The sequence below is a fragment of the Tachysurus vachellii genome, chromosome 18 (assembly GCF_030014155.1).
Source record: "Tachysurus vachellii isolate PV-2020 chromosome 18, HZAU_Pvac_v1, whole genome shotgun sequence".
In the NCBI taxonomy this organism is placed as follows: Eukaryota; Metazoa; Chordata; class Actinopteri; order Siluriformes; family Bagridae; genus Tachysurus; species Tachysurus vachellii.
Genome location: NC_083477.1, coordinates 16,795,422 through 16,814,568, shown reverse-complemented (window position 1 = coordinate 16,814,568; position 19,147 = coordinate 16,795,422). Strand labels below are relative to the sequence as shown.

The 19,147-nt window shown below is 37.6% G+C and overlaps 1 protein-coding gene across 2 annotated transcripts; it reads right to left on the bottom strand.

Annotated features, from left to right (window-relative positions):
* Positions 1-618: 618 nt before the first annotated feature.
* On the bottom strand, positions 619-17,527 carry LOC132860910 (cohesin subunit SA-3). Of its 2 annotated transcripts, none has more exons than XM_060892221.1 (32): positions 17,476-17,527; positions 16,353-16,457; positions 16,147-16,249; positions 15,417-15,599; positions 14,719-14,815; positions 14,473-14,549; positions 14,154-14,358; positions 13,494-13,645; positions 11,856-12,053; positions 11,668-11,766; positions 11,491-11,570; positions 11,068-11,175; positions 10,885-10,984; positions 10,562-10,676; positions 10,392-10,495; positions 10,215-10,301; positions 9,863-9,955; positions 8,386-8,586; positions 7,467-7,534; positions 7,158-7,245; positions 6,819-6,902; positions 6,530-6,622; positions 5,825-5,987; positions 5,031-5,167; positions 4,358-4,459; positions 3,324-3,454; positions 3,028-3,144; positions 2,755-2,909; positions 2,536-2,680; positions 2,239-2,319; positions 1,017-1,116; positions 619-834 (listed from the first exon to the last, which is right to left on the bottom strand). In XM_060892221.1, exons 2-32 carry the CDS (start codon positions 16,379-16,381, stop codon positions 787-789), a joined length of 3,543 nt encoding a protein of 1,180 aa, XP_060748204.1. In that variant the 5' UTR covers positions 16,382-16,457; positions 17,476-17,527; the 3' UTR covers positions 619-786. The 2 variants fall into 2 exon arrangements, with proteins under 2 accessions (XP_060748204.1, XP_060748205.1); XM_060892222.1 differs by having other exon boundaries at positions 2,536-2,677.
* Between the last annotated feature and the right edge of the window lie 1,620 nt (positions 17,528-19,147).

Genomic DNA, 19,147 nt, shown 5'->3' with positions numbered 1-19,147 from the left:
AAACCGAGATAAACGTAATGTGTCACATGACAACGGCGGCCAATTGCATTGCGGGAGCGAAGCGCGCCAAAATGGCTGCCGGAACAAAAGCGTCGGAGCGCGCGCGAGTCTAGAGCTTTAAAGTCGACAATAAAATGGCGGCGGTCGTTCTGTTATTAGCGAAATACGGTTTAAATAAGTCGTAAAACTTATGACCTTCACACCAACATAACAATTCCATTATATACAAACGCTTTTTAATTGTCTTTCTTTCCGTTTGTTGCTCTGTACATTTACAGGGGTTTCATTTCAGCAGCTGGAGCAGTTTGTTTAAAGTGCACTGAAAATACTGACATTTCAGCTTGTCACCTCATGATGAAGTGTAAAAGTTATAAACACTGCTGAGAACCTGAGCAGTGTTTTATTACTAGTCATCTGTTCAGCAGGTTTATCCTGGACATGAAGTCAGGAAATCCACACTAACACAGGGACAAAGTGAAATCTGTTGGCTTGAGGGAGACTCCATACTGTACTGCATGTTACTGAGGTGGCCGATTTATCTGCTGGAAGAAGACGTTAACAAAGACATTGTGCGTTTTGGCCGAGACTGGGCTTCAGGATCCGAGCCACTGATCAGTCTTGTTGTTTCAAGCCTTTATTTTAGTCACAAGCAATTTATTAACCAAATGAAAAGTTTTTACAGTGTACAATGATTAAACTTTTATATCTGTACACTTCCATAAACGATAACCCTCGAACCAAACTCATGAACAAACACGTGTGGTCTCAAAAGCATGTGAGGCTTTTTCACTCAAACAGGTCTTCCAGGAAACTGGTGGAGTGGCGTGTTGATGGCTGTAGGACACAGGGGGTAAGAGAGAGAGGGACAAGGGGGGGAGCATGAGAGAGAGCAAAAAAATCTATTGTAATTTATTTTCTGATACTGCTTGAACTGTGTCAGGAGAGATATGCCAGGGAATTAAAACTGTTGTTACTACACAGTATGAATCCATGCACTGTCTCTGTTTCCATCTTACCAGAGACATGGCACCAAGCCCGTCTGAGTCTTCATCATCGTAGTCCTCTATGTCAGGTTCATCCTCCTCCTCCTCAAAGTTCTCCTCAATCAGAGAGAGCCTGAATGAAGAAACGCACATTTTATACAAATAAAATAATTATCAAATATCCGACTGACAGTCAGATATTAGATAAACCACTTTCCAGAGTTGTATTAGAATTATGTCTGCATATGTATTAATATTAAGTTGCAGACAATAATGAATAATAAATCCAATCCTCACTCAAGTTCTACTCTTAGCCTTTGCTTCTATACTTCACTATCGGACTCACTCACTGATCTCACTGAGCCAGTCATATACCAAATAGTCAAACATTCTGTTTGTGAGCTCAAGGCTTAGTTATATTGAGTTTATAAAACTTCAGCGATGATCAGTTTGCCTTAGTGCATATATTTACAATTGATATTTACAAAGTCCTGGGAATAACCACACAAGCCCACAGTTTCCTAAAGTTTTGTGTTCTTACCCTAGTGAGGTGAAACTCATGAAACAAACAGCTGATCAGACACCCTTTCTCTTCAGAGGTGAAGATAAGGGAATATAGCATGAATAATTTAATTTGGTGGCATGTACAGTACAACATTAAAGATAAATGCAGGTTTAGATATCTGTAAAATCTGAGCACTTTCCTGAAGGTACTACATACACAATGTAAAAGTTACTGTCAAAGCATTTGTCACCAACACTCTTTAATAAAGCGAGTGAGTGCCAGCTGAAAACTCTGAGATCTACCAGATTCAGAGACTGAAATAAAGGGCAAGATAATGCATCCAGCATTAAAACAGTTATGCCAATGCTCCCAAAATGGATGGCAAGCATACTTCAGAAGTAGACTAGGCCTTACCCTTGTCTAGCAATTCTTATTGGTCGAATGATGTCACAGGGACACGCAAACAGAAAGCAACTGAACCTTTACACTCTGCATCTGTATTAGTAATTCTGGATCCCTAAAAGACAGTGTGACAATGGGCATATGCAAAGCTCGAAACATCCCCTTTGAGACTGGTTCATATATGGGGCATTTTTGGAACAATGGTGATGATCTGACTGATCCAGTTTACCAGTTGTGCTTCATTAAAAATGTAATCAAAATCCAAACTAGACAAGTAAAGGGTTTGGGAACAGACAGACAGCAGTTACATATAAAGAGATTGTTAATGCAGAGTGTTCACATGCTCACATATTGAGCTGAGACTGTACATCACTGTGTTCAGAACGCTCCTGCTCCCTCTGGCTAGGCATCACCTTCCTCTGTATACTTCTACACACACACACACAATCCATGTTAAAGAATTTTAGAACAAATGTCTGTTTGATTTCTCTGTTATCAGCTGCTGTATTGAAATATAATAAATATAAATACTGGCTTGCAATAATAAAATTTAAACATCCATGGTTTACAAAAGACAGACCAAAAGACTGACTAAACAGATGAGTGGAAATAGACCGTGTAGATAGAAAAACAAATCGATTTTACCCCTCTACAAAATCATCCTCTGATGGTTGGTCTGTGCTGAATTCTGTAGACGGTGTCCGAGACCGTTGGTGTGCATGTGCAACTCGGCTCTGTATAACTGTGGAGGTGAGCGCAGGAGTGTCCAACCTGCTACTCAATGACCCTACTAACACACAAAACCAATTTTAAAGATGCAAGCAAAATGAAAACGCATTACTCTCTCCGTCTTAGTATACTGACTCTCAGAGGTCCTGCGTCTCTTGGCTGGTGTGTGAGGTGGAGAGACAGCAGGAGCCTCTCTGGATCCAGAACGAAGTGAACGCTCATACATGCTCACACACACAGCGTTTACACACACACCGGCTTTCTCACACACACTGTGCACATAATTCAATCTGCAACAAGAGATAGTAAAAAGAGATGGGGTATATTTAATTGAAGAGGAGAATAATTAAATAAAATATAATCATGTTTCACAATGTAATACTGAGTGAATGTATGCATGATACTCACAGCTGTGCCCTGTCTTGCTTTAGGAGTTTGTGGCTGAATTCACTGAGGATCTCCAGAAACCTTAGATTAGGATGATCACTTGCATCATTCTCTCTCAGTGCGAAACGGATACCATCCCTACACACAATAAATACATTAATACAAATACTTTCAGTAAGATTTAAATGCAATTCAGGAACATTTTTCCACTGTTACAGGTTAGTTCTTGTAAACACTTGATTAGATATAGATTGTATTATACTGCATATTTGGCAGGAGTAATAGATATTTGTCTGTGCGTGTGTGTGTGTGCTGACTGGTGCAGGGCGATGAGCGGTTGACGGATGTGCTGTAGATTAACGCCAAAGCTCATAGCCAGTTTCTTAGCCAAATCTCTGATGTCCCTCATGTCTTCATCATGACCCTCATCACCTAATGAGAAATACAGCTACACACACACACACACACAAATGTTTGGACAGTGTACACAAATAATGCATTACAGATAAGAGTTACAAATGAGGAGAACAGTGTAAATTTGAATCACTAATGGCTGATAACTTCTAGGTTTATTAACATACTAACTAGAAACTAGCCTCAGATACTTCTTCTTGGATACTATACTATATACTTTCTGGCAGCTCATAACTACTCTGATCATTAACCTCTAATCTCGCTCAACAAAAGGGTTTCAGCCTGTAGTTCCATTCCTAATTTTGCACCATTTTGTGTAAACTATAGAAACTGAGAAAATCACAGATAAGCAGTTTCTGAATTACTCAAACCAGCCCATCTGGTACCTTGTACCAAAAACCACGCCATGTCACAGAGATTACACTTTTTTCTCCATTCTGATATTTAATGTGAACATTAATCAAAGATCTTGATCTGTATTTTCATGATTGTATGCATTGTGCAACTGCCACCTGATTGGCTGTGTATGAAGTAGCAGGTGTACAGATTCTTATTAATGTGATCAGCAAGTGTATACAAGTACTTTACACAACCATTAAGTTTTCCCATTTAATCCTTTTTCAGGACAATATTTGATTTGATATCCTGTTGGTTATTCACATTGTTTGAAAAGACACATGACACTAACAAATATGATTATACCCTGATATACTCATTTCATTTCAGCCATCAACGTTAAACTTGAAACTGAAGTCTTGTGTAAACAGTCAAATGTTAGTAAGGATGCTCAGCATTATCGCATCCACGACTTCACTACATTCACATTCATCCTGCAACGAGTTACATTTGATATTCCATTTTCATGATGCCCTCATGTATCCATAAATACATGGATACAGAAGTATAAACCAGACCTGAGCCTGCTGAACATACACACCTGCTGCAGGCTGAGGCAGATCGTCCTTGCGCTCTCAACTGGGCTCATAACCTTAGTCTTACTCAGAGTCTCCTTAATTATATCACCAAAATCTCTGTAGAACTACACACACACACACACACACACACACACACACACAGTTACCGAGAGTCTCTGGATTGGCTCATCCTTTACAGATGAATGATACAAGATAAAATGTGATAAGACAATATAGCAGAAATGTTGTGTTTTAAAAACATAAGAGGCAGCTGCTCAGCATCATTCAGTTATAAATATTACCTTTTAACATTTATTGTATGTTATTATATTAACAAGTTTGTTATTATTTACACATTAAAATTAAGTCTGCTAATGAGACACAGCTTGAAACTTCACTGAGTACTGACACGGTTAATTACATTTTCATTTACAGCATTTGGCAGACGCCCTTATCCAGAGCGACGTACAAAATGTGCTTAAGTCTCTATCACTAGGCATTAGCTATTCCTGCCACTTATTATGTATGATTAATATTTGCCTGTCCACACTCGTATCAGTTCAGCTCACTTTCACTAAAAATAAATGATCTAGCCACATTATTACAACATATTATTGTTTATTCAGGGCAAACCATGTTGCAGTAGTTGGAAAAAATATCAAAGAATTTAAAAGAAGTGTCTTATTTCACACACACCTTGCCATAGTGTTTAAAGACATCAGCTGCTGCTCTGAGCTCCAACACTCCGAAAATGATAAGTTTGCAGTAACCTGCTAGCTGATTCCTTCTGAGCTGGAGAGTCATGATTTTCAGCTCTGCTTCCTCCTCCACACCTACATAACACAACAGGTTAACCATCTGAGGTGGCAGTATTTAAAAAACTTAAATTATTATTTACCTTTGTTTGAATAAAGTAAACAAGAATTCTGTGAGAAAATAACACTGGCAATATTTTCCATGCAGAGAGCTACAGTACACCATCATAGTGTGTGACCTAGTTACGAATCGGGACACTGATACTGGTCTGATACAATGCTCAATTACTCCTACTAATAAAAATGTCTAAACACCAGTGTTGTAATGTAACGGAGTACAAATACTTTGTTACTGTACTTAAGTAGAAATTTCACGTATCTGTACTTTACTTCGCTATTTAAATTTATGTCAACTTTCACTTTTACTCCACTACATTTCCTAGATAAAATGTATACTTTTATTCCGCTATATTTCCACTAAGCATCTTCGTTACTCGTTACTACAAAATAAAATCAGAAGAAATGTGTGCGACTGTAATAAGGGATGTTTGGCAAATCACTGCTCCTAGATTGCATTACGCACGTCCGCACGCTCTACAGAGAAGCACAGGCACGCACAGCGTCCATTAACCCTAAGAGCCATTATTTTGTGTCATGCCGTGTCTGCCCACTAAAACATAGGATACCAAACAATAACAGCTTAATGATCAACGTTTAGCAACTCCATTTGTGTACCTGTGTCATCATCCTCAGGGTCAGTGAATATGTAATCCATAAGGAAGGAGGCCATCTCAGCCCTGAGTGTGTCATCAGGAGAAACACACATACTCAGAGCAGCAGCATCTCTGCCTTTGCCTTGTCCAAACACCACCAAAACATCACACACACATTCAAAGGCCTAAGAGAAACAAATAGATAGATAAACAGGGAAAATAACGGGGAGGGAGAGAAGGATGTGGAGAGGAGGAGGTGGTCACAAAACTGCCTCAGCATGGAACTTTGAATGATTTACACACATTCTATTAACAACAGGAACTTGCAATGATTTACACACAATGTATTAAGAACAGCACCGAAGCACTGAATAATTTACAATTAATTTTCCTTATAGTGTCCTTAGGGTTGCCAGATCTCAGCTGAGTTTTAATTACAAAATAAAAACTGCACAAAAACACACAAATCTAACCTAAAATAAATCTGTCATTGGAAAAGGGAGTCATATGTTTCAACTCTATGTGCATCTTACTAATGCCATGTATTGGAATAGTGATTTATAATAAACAGTGAATTTAGTATAAGCATGTTTTTTTAAACCCCTATAGACTCTCCTAATTCAAAATATTTTATTTACTATTTATTTAGATATTCTATTCCTACTTTTGATCCCAACAGGGCTAAATTATTGTGCAAAATGTGTGTGTGTGTGTGTCTGTGAAGGACCTGGTTCCTGATCAAACTGTTGCTCAGAGAAAGACAGCTTTGGCACGCCTCACAAAACGAATGAAGCTGCTTCAACAATGTGTTCACCTCTGTCTGTGAAAGACAGAGAGAGAAAATCAATAAACACAAATGCATTCATTTGATCAGCATGTTGACTTTCAAATTTAGGAAAACAAAACATTTGCCACTTTATTAGGAACACCATACTAACACTGGGCATAACCTCCTCTCCTGATTTGTTCTCTCCTGTATCAGTGTGAGGGCCAACAAACATTTAAAGGTAATGTACCTTATCAGGTTGCGGAGTCTGTGAGATCTTCACTCTCACCCACAGCAAGTGGAAAACAGTGCATTTCAGTGCACAAATCATCAACTACAATTAACAAAAGCAAAAAAAAAAAAAAAATCAGAACACAACTCAACTACCCAATACATATAATACACTTCTATTATCTAATACACAAAACTTACATATTGTACTACGTCATTATCTGAATAACTTACATAAACAATACAACACAATCAACATTGCACACATTTTATACCATTACACGGGGCCTCTTTGGGGTCGGACTCTAGTGTACTTAAATTCACATACTTGATCACAAAACTGAACTCTGCATGTTACCTCTGTTTCCACTTCTCTAGACTCCACTCCAATCTTCAACAGCAGGAAACAAGGCTCAAACAGCTTCAGCACAGTCAGATCCCTTGCACTGACAGACAAACACACACAAAAACCAATGTGCACTAATATAATAACTACTAGTTACATGGTGTTAGTAGTACTAATAATAAATATGCAAGTTTGTAGTTATTTTTTCCAATTAACACAGTTAATATGTGGTATTACTGTTTTGCTGAAACTTTGTGATCCAACATTTTTTTTTTTTTTTTACACAACATTGTAAATAAAACATTCTCAACACAAACACACCTGCTGAAAATAGCTAATCTCTTCAGGGAAGTTACAGTACTGTACACATCATCCTCATCAGCGGTGCCCTGAATCACACACATGGTTAGATGATGTTAGAATGAAATAAAAATTTATTAGTTCTGACAACTTGCTGTAGTACAGAATGTGAACTTGCTGTCATACAGAAGGTACGACAGGTAAAAAAAAAAAGTGCTATTAAGCATTAGACATTATTTAAAAATTAATAATTATTCTATCAAAATAATTAAATATACAGTAGTAAATAGGAGATAGGGCTTGATTGGTACACGATCAATTATAGATGTATTAATGCCTTAAACATAACTGATATACAAGACAACCGGATAACAAGCAGCATGAAGCTGAAGGGCAAACATACACAGGGTTATTTAGACAAGTCATTAGATGGTATTTATTAGGGTATGGCTGATAAGCTGAGGTATGGGTTTAGCTAATTAACAACTAGACAATTCATGGATACATAGATGTTCTGCATATGGAAATATTAAACAATCAAAAAAACATATCTGTAAACAAACTCTTAATTGTATGTCGTGTACTTTTATATTCTTTACATGAATTTTTGTAAATTCTTCAGTATTGCACGCTTCTTAGAAACACCTCCAGTCTTCTGGGAAGCTTTTCCACTATGATTTTGGAATGTGGCTTGGGGATTTGCCCATACAGCCACAAGAGCATTTGTAAGGTCAGGCACTCATATCGGGTGAAGAGGCCTGTCACACAGACTGAATTCCAGATCATACCAAAGGTGGGGTTGAGGTCATGGCTCTGTGCAGGGCTAAGCGGAGCCTGTGCATATGAAGTGTCAATTATACTTGGTCTTATGTGACGAGGTGTGTATTTCACATTTCAAGAAGCAAAGTGCAGTACTTCAGCAAAAGATGTGTGTTATTACCTGCAGTACATCAGCGAGGTGTGTGTTAAATCTCTCCAGTATTGAGTCAAGTAGCTGACTGACGACTCTTTCGGCACGCACAGAGAAAGTGTACTGATCACAGCACAACACACACAACACACGCACACATGCCTCCAGCACACGCTCCTCATGATGCTTCTCAACAATCTCACACACTTGAGATAACAGCAGCTCCAAATACTGAGACACCCAAGGAAGAGAGGGAAACAAAAGAGACCATGACATACAACAAAGACAAAACATTTTTGTTTGACCATTTTTGCACTGACAGATATGACAACAAAAGGTTTTAGTGATATTCATTGGCAAAGCGACTCGTGGAGACGGAAGCGGGTTGGATGAAAACTTCAGTGATTTGGCAACTATCAATAAGAGTGCAAGATGGTGGTATGTTTCTTTTTAATAATGATTGTAAAACATGTTCTTAGACCTGTAAACTAAACACTTTTGCCCATTTTCCACCGAGGCAGTTTGAGTGCTGGTTTGGAGCCAGAGCCTAATAATTCTTTCTTTTTCGACACCCAAAGCACCAGCTCTGAACCAGGAACACTGGTTCTTAGGTTGCACCAAAACATTGCTGGTCTGGACTTACGAACCGCTTCTGTCAGGGGCTGGGGGCGGGGTTACTGTTAGACCCTTTGATAATGTACCTTAAGTAGGGGCTGTGGGCGGGGCTACTGTTAGAGCCTTTGATAATGTACCTTAAGTATACTAATGTTTAATACACGTTTACTTTACCACAATATGATCAATTATCAGCACACATGATAGTAGGTAGCTACATGCTAAGGCTAACTTTTTTCTGTGTTAATGATTAAATAATATTATGTACTTTCTCGATTGCAACCTCCGTTTATACAAATTACATGGAGTTGCACGTACACGTTGGATTCGCTGCGTTTGTGGATGCCAATGTAGGTTCACAAAGCCATGAGTATTAACAGTAAAGCAACATCCGCCATTGATGGTGTCGTGTTTGCCGATGCTGCGCTAACGTTGCTGGGAAAGATGACACGTGACGTAACACTCGGCTCTGTGATGGCTCTCTAGCCCATGGAAAAACAAATCGGTTCTTAGAAGGCTCGCCAGTAGAACCAACTTTGAACAAGCACCAGCACTAGCTCTGAACCAGCACCCGGTTCTTTCTGGTGAAAAAGGGGCATTTTAGGAAAGCAGTGTTTTAGCCTTGATCAAACACTATATAGTAATGCACCGAAGAGACTCATTTTATACAACCTCCCTCCAAGTCTTTTACTTCTACTGGGAAGATATTTGATTTGATGTGACCTTATGTAGTAATTCTGTACTGATCTCATGAAATCATAGAAAAATATTTACTAGTGACCAATGATTTTCTCAATCTTTACCAAATAATTGAATTTTTGTATACAAATATGTAAATTATGTATGTTTGTTGTTTGTAATATTAGCTGTTGAGATTTCTGTGAATTCTCACCTTCTCCAGGCGGCCTGTGCTGCCGTAAACTTCAAAATCAAAATGCAGAGGAACTTTGAGCAAACACACCACTTTATCCACATCTGCTGAGAACTAAGCGTTAACAGGGAGAAATTTCAGTGTCTCTTCTTTCATACTAACAAATCATTGATTCATGTTCAGTAACTGCTCCATCCTAGTCCATCCAAGCTATCGTAATTATTTTACTCTCACACCTGCCAACTTGCTACTATACTTTTCTGTTACTATGTTAAATACTTGTGCCAATCTAGCTAGATTTTTAGAGCAGTTGTATAAGAATTTTTAGTGAAACTGAGTTCAAGTATAAACTTCCATAGTGTGTCCTGTTTACCTTAGTGAGTAACTGAGGCAGCAGTGGTATGAAGTGATTGGTGATGCGTTTCCTCTCCTGAGTTTGTTGCTTTCTGGCTTTCAAATTCTAACTCACACATATGCACATTGATTCACATCAGTCAGTGTGTCAGCCAGTATCATGTTACCTCCCTCCCTCTCCCCGCCCTACCTCTACCTTTTTCCCGAGGGCCCGAGCTATAGGTGGAGTTCCCTCTGCTGCTTGTCTGACTGCACACATCATAAGCTCAATCAAAGCAGCCTCTTCGTCATCACTCAGCCCTAACACACACACAATTAGTATTCGTAGCTGAAACATATGTAACATTCACATTTGTGAAGACATACCTTGCTCCTCTCCATTCTCCTGGAGCAGTAGTGATGTCATTGTCTCCCAGTCTCTAAGTTCCAACACTGGCACACCCCAGAGACTGTCCACCAGGTAGGCAGCATGTTCATGATACTGGTGCGCACACATACACATTTACAGATCAAAAGTTAGCAAAGATGCTAGTTTTGATTTAAATAAGTAAGTGAAACAAGTAATCCAGGTACATGAATGGTTTGTTTACATGGGCCCTAACAATGTTGGTAAAATTTGCTAGTCTTAAATTAGAAATTCCTAAAAATAAAAGACTAGTGAAATGTGCTATGTGACCTGATATTGATACCTTGCTTTGAATAAAGAAGCATGTGAGCAGGTTGAGGAAAGTGACATTTGGGCTCTCTTTCCCCCCTTCTTCTAGTAGATGATTAACCTCAGTCTGTAGCCTACACACACACACACACCAGATTGTACATGTAGTGTATAGCTATGATGATGATGATGATGATGATGATTGTGATAAACTCACACATGGTACAAAAACACTCCAGCTGCAGAAGCAAGTCCTCTGTGTGCAGCAAACACTAGTGGATACACACGCATACACTCCTCCTCAGTCAGACCATCTTCAGTCATCCTGCACATACACAAACAAAATGAATGTAAAATACCAACATGGTTCCTTCTCTTTTCCCAAAGTTCTTTGATTGCAAAAATGCTGTTGCTCAGAAGCAAAATGAGTCTGTGTCCCAATAGATGTAAGACTACAAAATAAACAAATAAATCAGAGATGTTTGATAGCATCACAAGAAATGTTATAGTTTAATAGTAATTGCCAAGGGAAATTATTATTGTTCTAGAAATGTATTAATTCAATTAAAGACTTGTATCTGAATTATGACATGGATAAATAGTTTATGCACGCAGGATAAATGCGGATAAACACACTTACTGCTTTATGATCAGCAGCAGTCTAACTGCCTCCACAGCAACATCAGGGTCTTTATCCAGTACCATTTTCAATATCCTCTCCTTAAAATACACACAGAGCAAAGTTAACACAAACACAGCAAAAAACAAAAACAAACAAATAAAACCCATCAAAACACACAGCCATAACCACGAATACCTTAAAGCGGCTGGTAAAGAGCTCCAGACGGCCAATGAAACTCTTCTCCTTATACAATTTCTGAAGGGATAACACACACTGCAAGCGAACACTAGATTGCTGTGGAGACACACACACCCCAGTAATAGCACTTGGAACTTACTTGGACACAGTTCTGATGTAGTTCTCCATATTCTGTGTGTACGTACCTTGTCATGCAGCATCCAGCCGAGGTATTTGAGGTGCCCATCATTAAGGAAGGAGGTGGGGTTTTCTCTAAGCCACACCCCTATCTCCTCCATACAGACTGCTCTGATCTCTGGAACTTTGTCTCTATACCGATGAACAAACACTCCTTTAAAGATCCCATTCATCAGAGAGCGCAGCTCCTCCTGCTGCTCCAACAGCTAAACACACACACATACACACACATCAAAACTACTGATTGCTCATTATACACACAATAAAGGAACCCTGAGATTTACTAAACTGTTAAAATATTATATTTATGGAAGGGATGCAAAACATTTTCCAGGGTTCATATAGGCACCACCATCTAATAAAAATCAAGGATTTTTAAGCACTTTTTCTAGCACGGATTGTTTATTTTCAAAACCAACAGGCAACATGAAATGTATTCTCAACAATCCATGAAAACATTCCATAGGAACTATCAATTTACACAAAATGTTAAAACACTGTAATATAATAAAATATTCAAGAAAATAAATGCAAATGTGTGTTCCAAGCCATCACAAGGTGAGAGTGACACTTGCCCACAAAGACAGGTAGAGTTTAAATGTTGTATTAAGAAGCAGAATCTCCATATCTAATAAGCCATAGATAAAATATCAAACAAAAATAACCTTTCCTATCCAGTCATAAACCTCCAAGACAACTTATCGTGGGTGACGTGAGATTATATATAGATTACATAAGCTCTCTCTCTTCCTTCATTTTATATATATATATATATATATATATATATATATATATATATATATATATATATATATATATATATATATATATATATATATATACACACACGTGTGTATATATATATATATATTCTAGTTACTAATTTCAAGCACTTTCAGCACCTTGTACAAACCCTGTTTTTTTAAATTATCTGTCCATTGTTTTCTGATTGTATAATGACTTTTAATCAAGTTGTCACAAATTTATGTTAAAGTTCACTTACATGGAAAAATGAGGTTGAAGGAGCAAATTAAACTTATTAATATGTTAAAATTCCTTTTTGTTATGGGTCAAATAAATTACCCAGGCACACAAATGACTCATAACCGGCAAGTCCGATGCCACACAATTTCATCACCTACATAGCTTTCACAGAGCATACACAAAAAACATCCATCTGACAAAAACAAACAGATGCAAAAATGAGATTCTTTGCTCTTCTGAATACAAATAAGAAATCATTTTCTAAAAACGGACGATAAATGCTTCTTGTACGCTGCCCTGGTTTGCTATAAAGGGCATAATACTGCCTCTGCTGCTGTTGAAAATGAACACCTTCTGGTTATGCTGAAGCAAGATGCCCAAAATTCTATGACGTCAACTGATACTGTAGTAAGTGTATGTGGCATACTGTAAAGTGGAGTCAACAAGCAGCTCTTATCATAAACCACATAGTTTTGTAGTGGGTAAAACACTTTACATAAAACACATTACATAAAATATAATAGCTTGATGGGCCAGAATATAACACCATGACATGTTACCATAGTTACCAGACACAGATAATGCTGCTTGCTACATTTCTAATAAATAGTGCAATCTGAGACAGACCTCTGTGTGTGTGTGTGTGTGTGTTAGTGACAAACTTCATTGTAGGAGTTATGGAGCTCCTCCATCCGCTCAGTTGCTCGATGTGCAGCACTCTTGCTTTTCTCCAGCTGATAGCGTCTTTGTGTAGTGTCGGCCTGAGTGTACACCACTGCAGACACCGCCACTATAGCAGACATCAGATGCATGGCTAGCCACACACACACGTTATAGAGTTAGCACCTCCTTAATTGTCTATAGCTAATTTGTTTGTCAAGAATAATAAAGTAAGAAATGTTATGATCTCATTAAACAGCTGTAAGTTTATTCTCATGCTTAAAGAGTTGCAGGCAAAATGTGTTGCGTCTCCCTAATTTGCCCAGCTTTCTAACTACTAATTAGACTTTTAGTTAGATCAGTGAGACCAGATAACACCCTGGATGGAATGTAATTTTATTAAAGTGCACTGTGTACACATACACGTTCACACAATAGGGCAAGTATAAGCAAAACGTCCGACAGAGTTTTCTGTACATTAACTAAACTGATAATACAATTAACTGCAACACAACAGTTCACCACAGAGCCTGATTAGAGGTAATTGCTGTCACCCATCCTTATTACATTTTATTGTTTCCAGTGGACTGTAAGAGGTTTGTTTCTTGAATTTGACTAAGAAGGGTTAAAAAAAAAAGGTTAAATGTGATATAAACCCTCACCAATGAGCGTGCTTGTATGTCTGAAGGCTCGGACCTGGGAATCAGCGAGCCCCGTAAGGAAGGCAATCAGAGCTGAGAAAACAATCTCATCATAGAGCAGACTGTTTCTGCAGCGCTGCACCAGCTGATACACAAACTCCCTCAGTCCATCGTGAAAACGGCGACCCTGAGAACCCCCTGCTGACAGCGGGTAAATTACTGAGTCCTACAGCACAGAGCACATACAGGAAACATTTAAATACTTTAAGTACTGATTAAAATCTGTGGAGTCTTCATTTCATTTATATTTACACCAGCCCCTGATCCATACTCTACTCACCTCATTAAACTCTTTGGTCAGGTGACTGATGATGTCAGCATTCTGCATTCTGTCAAACATCTCCCTTGTTACAATGCCTAAGGAACGATAGTCACATTTACAAGTTTTAGAGATTTCACAGAATCACTTTTCACTTCAGCATACATTTAATGAAGGAAAATATAATGCTAATAATAAATGTAATGCTGCTGTGTTGTACTGCCTGTTCTCTGTATACCAGTTCAACCAGATAAGAGTACAACTTACCTTTACAACCACAGCACTCAACAACAAAATTCATGAGCTCAAGAAGACCCTCTGTCTGATCTTGTTTATAGTCATCCAGCCAATCATCAACCACCGTCTGCAGCAACCAATTAGAAAGCTTGCATAAGCCAAACCAGGTAAGAAAAATGTATATTTTAATGTGTGCATTGATTGCACATCAGACTATAGAGAATAGAAGAGTTCTTTGCATCAAAAATACGCATTAAATACCATAAAATACCAAACTAGAAAATAGGTTAATGATTTTCACTAATGTGTAAGATTTTTTTAAAAAAGGTTAAATAGATTTACAATAAAGGCAACACACAATTTTAATGGTAATTTTATAAATGGTCACTTAAAATGCTCTGTGCTTTGCTCTCCTGGAAGAGTCAAACACTTTCATGATTTCACAAAAGACGTTAGACTATTTGTGAAAGAATTTAATTGAAGTTATAACTGTATTTCTTATGCTTCTCACTGTTCACAAGCTATTTAAACCGGACAGCTTAAGCCATATAAAACATGTTTTTTTGCAAATTATTGAAAAATATGATTTTATTTTTATGACTCATTTTATTTGACTAATGAGCTCCCAGAACTTAACAAGTGATAGTTTTTTCATATATACCAAATTTCTTGACATCTGTTAGACATGAGAACATGAGGCTGTTATATCACTTTCCCCTTTCTCTCACCACCAGTGCAGAGCGTCCTGATATCACAGCCTCAAACATGTTCCCGCTCTTCCTCCTGTCTGTTCCAGCCATGTCTGGCTGTGGGGTAAGTGTGTGTTTTGGTGTGTGAGAAGCTCCAGGTGTGTGTGTGAGTAAAGAACTGGAGGTGCTGCTGTCTGCTCTGCGTCTACGCCGTTTAGAAAGCTGAGGAAGAGACAACCAGACTAATTAGTCACACAAGGCCATCATTATTAATAGTGTGTGTGTTAAATACAATGAACACATGGTGCATTTCCAGTGGATAATGCAGCAGAGCACCACTAAGCAAAATACAAACAAACAATCCTCCATGTTTATCACTAATTCTACCTCCAAGGAAGCCATGCCACACCCCAGTACACATGCTGAACTGAACCCTTCCTGTCCAGATACCATGAGTGCTGAGCTGGAACAAATGAGTGAAGCTAAAATAGTGCAGAGCTGTTTGCATGGACATCCTGATTTATCTCTGCTTCTCAATCAGCATAAAAAGCTTCAGTATTAAAATGAGCGATATGCTCGTTTCATTTCAAAATTTCAAGTATTTTGTTTCTCAAGCCAATCAAGTCACTGTCAGATAACCTCCTGAGAATTTACCCATACTTTTGGAGGTAGAGATTTCTGATGGGAAAACCACCCACAACAACAGGATACTGATAGCCTGGTTTTCCCATTTGTTGCCATAGTTTATTGAAAAAGCACTTGTACTCACTGTTGCTCCCAGAGCTGGTCCCTGTTTTCTCTTTGCATTTTTCATGTTGGGTTCAAAGTCTTCATCTGATCCTAAATCATCATCAGGCTCCACAGGGCTCAAACTATACATACACATTGTATAATAATTTATTAACTGCTATTAATCAAATAAAATGTGTATGGCACTGTTACACAAGCAAAGTCTGAATAATATAAATAACTTACCTTTCCAGGTCAGACTCTGCAAGCACCATGTTGTTTGGATTTTTCTTGTCCCACAGAAGAGACGATGACTGTGATTCATCAAATGAAGATAGATTGCACTAACTTCTTTAAATGACAAAACAATATAAGATATTACCATTTTTACTTAACATAGCTGTTTCTCATGTTCCAACCTATGAGGAAGGAATCCAGGCCATTCCATTTAAGACAAAACACAACAGGTAGAAATGACAATTACGACAACTACGGCTTCATGATGTACATTGTTGTTTCATGACATACACTAAAAGGCCACATTATTAATTAGAGCATCTCTAGAAATGCTTATTATTATTATTATACAATCAGCCAATCAGGTTACAGTATGCAAAAAAGCATGCAAATACATGTCAAGTGCTTCAGGTAACGTTCACAATAAACATTTCCACTAGCAAAACAGAAGCACAATGAATGTTTCTTCACATCATTCTGTTTAAATCCCTTGAGATCTGCATTTTCTCCAAACACTAAATTAAACTCTGTTTAATTCCTATTAAACTGGCCAGTGTACATGTCAGTTTTCTTTGACTCCGAAGAACCAAAAACAAGATGCATTTACCAAACTTTCTTTATTCCTATTTCCCTCCGTCATGATTTTTTTTTTGCTTCAACAATAATTAAATACTTTTTTGTAAGTATTTCTCCCTCACATGTTAATTAAAGTTTATATCCTGACATGGCTTGAGATTGATATTGTTTTGTAAATACCGTAGTAACCTGTAGTTACTGGCCAAAGTGAGCACGTGCCAATCAGAACTAATAACGGTTGCTCAGTTAGCTACCAAGCTACCTGTGAAGAAATTAACTAACGCTCTCAATTAACAAACGTCCAAAATGTATTTCTACATTTTAAAACCATTTTTTAATAAAAGCGAATAAAGATATATCATCCCCATCGCACAAGTTCAAGAAATATGACAGCTACATGTCATCTCCAACTAGCTAACTGGCTATGTTTCATTGTAAAACTATCTAACTTTGTATTGCTAGAACTTTCTTATCCTTAGCTAATTTTGCTACCAGCGAATTGTTGTGATTTGTTATTTTTTTTTATCTTACAGAAACATCATTTTGAGACGTTTACCTTGCTCCTTGCTGTACAATATTGCTCGGTCCAATCTGACGCTCAGTCTATCAGCGTTTCAACTTTTTTTTCCACTCACCAAAAAAAAAAAAAAAAAAAAAAAAATCGCCTCAGAAATCGCGTTTTCTGATTGGGTAAAAAATCAATAAATACGATTGGCCTGAAACAGTATTAGATAAGACGTGATTGGTTGTTTCATAAAGTTCACCCCAGCAACCGCTATCAGCTGTTTATTTGGCGCCAAAAAGGTTTTCTAAATGTCAGATGAATCACAGACTATACAGAGCTTTGTGCTTAATGATCTATATGTATATAGATTATTTTTTTTAATAAACTTGTAGTTCATTGACTATATGTAACAACATATCATTAGGTTACCGTTAATGAGTTTCATATGTTATTGTGTCTAGTAACATCTCATTCACAGGGAGGAAGAGATGCCTCACCTTTATAGGTGATATATACTTAACATTTATTGAGATGTTTCTCAGCACTTTTTAACAACCACAGTATTTTGCAGTACGTTCAGAACAGGGAGGTTAAGCTTTCTGTTCCTGGTGTTTATTACTGCTACAACTTAAGTGATAACAGGAATTAACTTGTCTCGAGGATGTTCCTTAACGTTAGATTCTAACAATATACAGTTAAAACGTGTGACACCACATTCAATAAACTAAACATTATAAATGTCAGTAATCAATATAGTGTGCAAGAACTCCATGTTTCAACCTATGAGGAAGGAATCCAGGACATTTAATTTAAGACAAAACACTACAGGAAGAAATTACAACTATGGTTATGTCAATTTTTAAAATTTCAGGATAAATTACAACTATAACATGTCCTCTATAATAAACCACCGCTTTATTGAAAATTCCCAATTTTGAAGAAGACAAAGACTGTAAGCCCATTCCACTCAGTCCAACCACATTAAATAATATATCGTTGACATTCTTGTTTCATGATATACACTAAATGGCCACTTTAAATAGAGCATCTGTAGGAATGCTCATTCAGGAAATTATCATGTTACAGTGCGCAAAAAAAGCATGCAAATACATGTCAAGTGCTTCAGGTAAACTGGACAGTTTCTGGCATTTGTAAATACTATAACAGTTGATGATTCCTCATGAAATATTCGCTCATGCTGGCAAAGGTGAGCACAGGCTAGTCAGAAGTGATAGCGGTAAATCACTGTAGTGGTCAAGAATTCCATTTTGTTTTATGTTATACATCATCACACCATCCTAACATAAGGATTTATCATATCATAGCAGCAGAACAGTTTTAGAGGACAATATTTACTACCTTTGTAAATCTAAACTGTGACTGCATCTCAAATAGGCTACATTGAGAACACTTAACTGACCACTGTATTCACACTGTAAAATATGAACAAATGTAAATGTAGACTAATAAATACTTTTTTGGTTCCCTGAACCAAATGAATTGACACTAGAAGCATTTTTTATATTAACTTGTCCCATCTTATTGTAGCACAGTGATGTAACAGGTAGCTTTGCCTCTTTGTGCAATATTCAAGTCCTTTTGGAAATATTGCAAATATCAGTTGGGTTGTGCCAATAACAGAAAGAAAATTGCTGTAATGAAGGACTCTCCATCTTGTTCTTTGTCACCTCCTCCATCTTCTGCACTGTATTTGGACCATCAC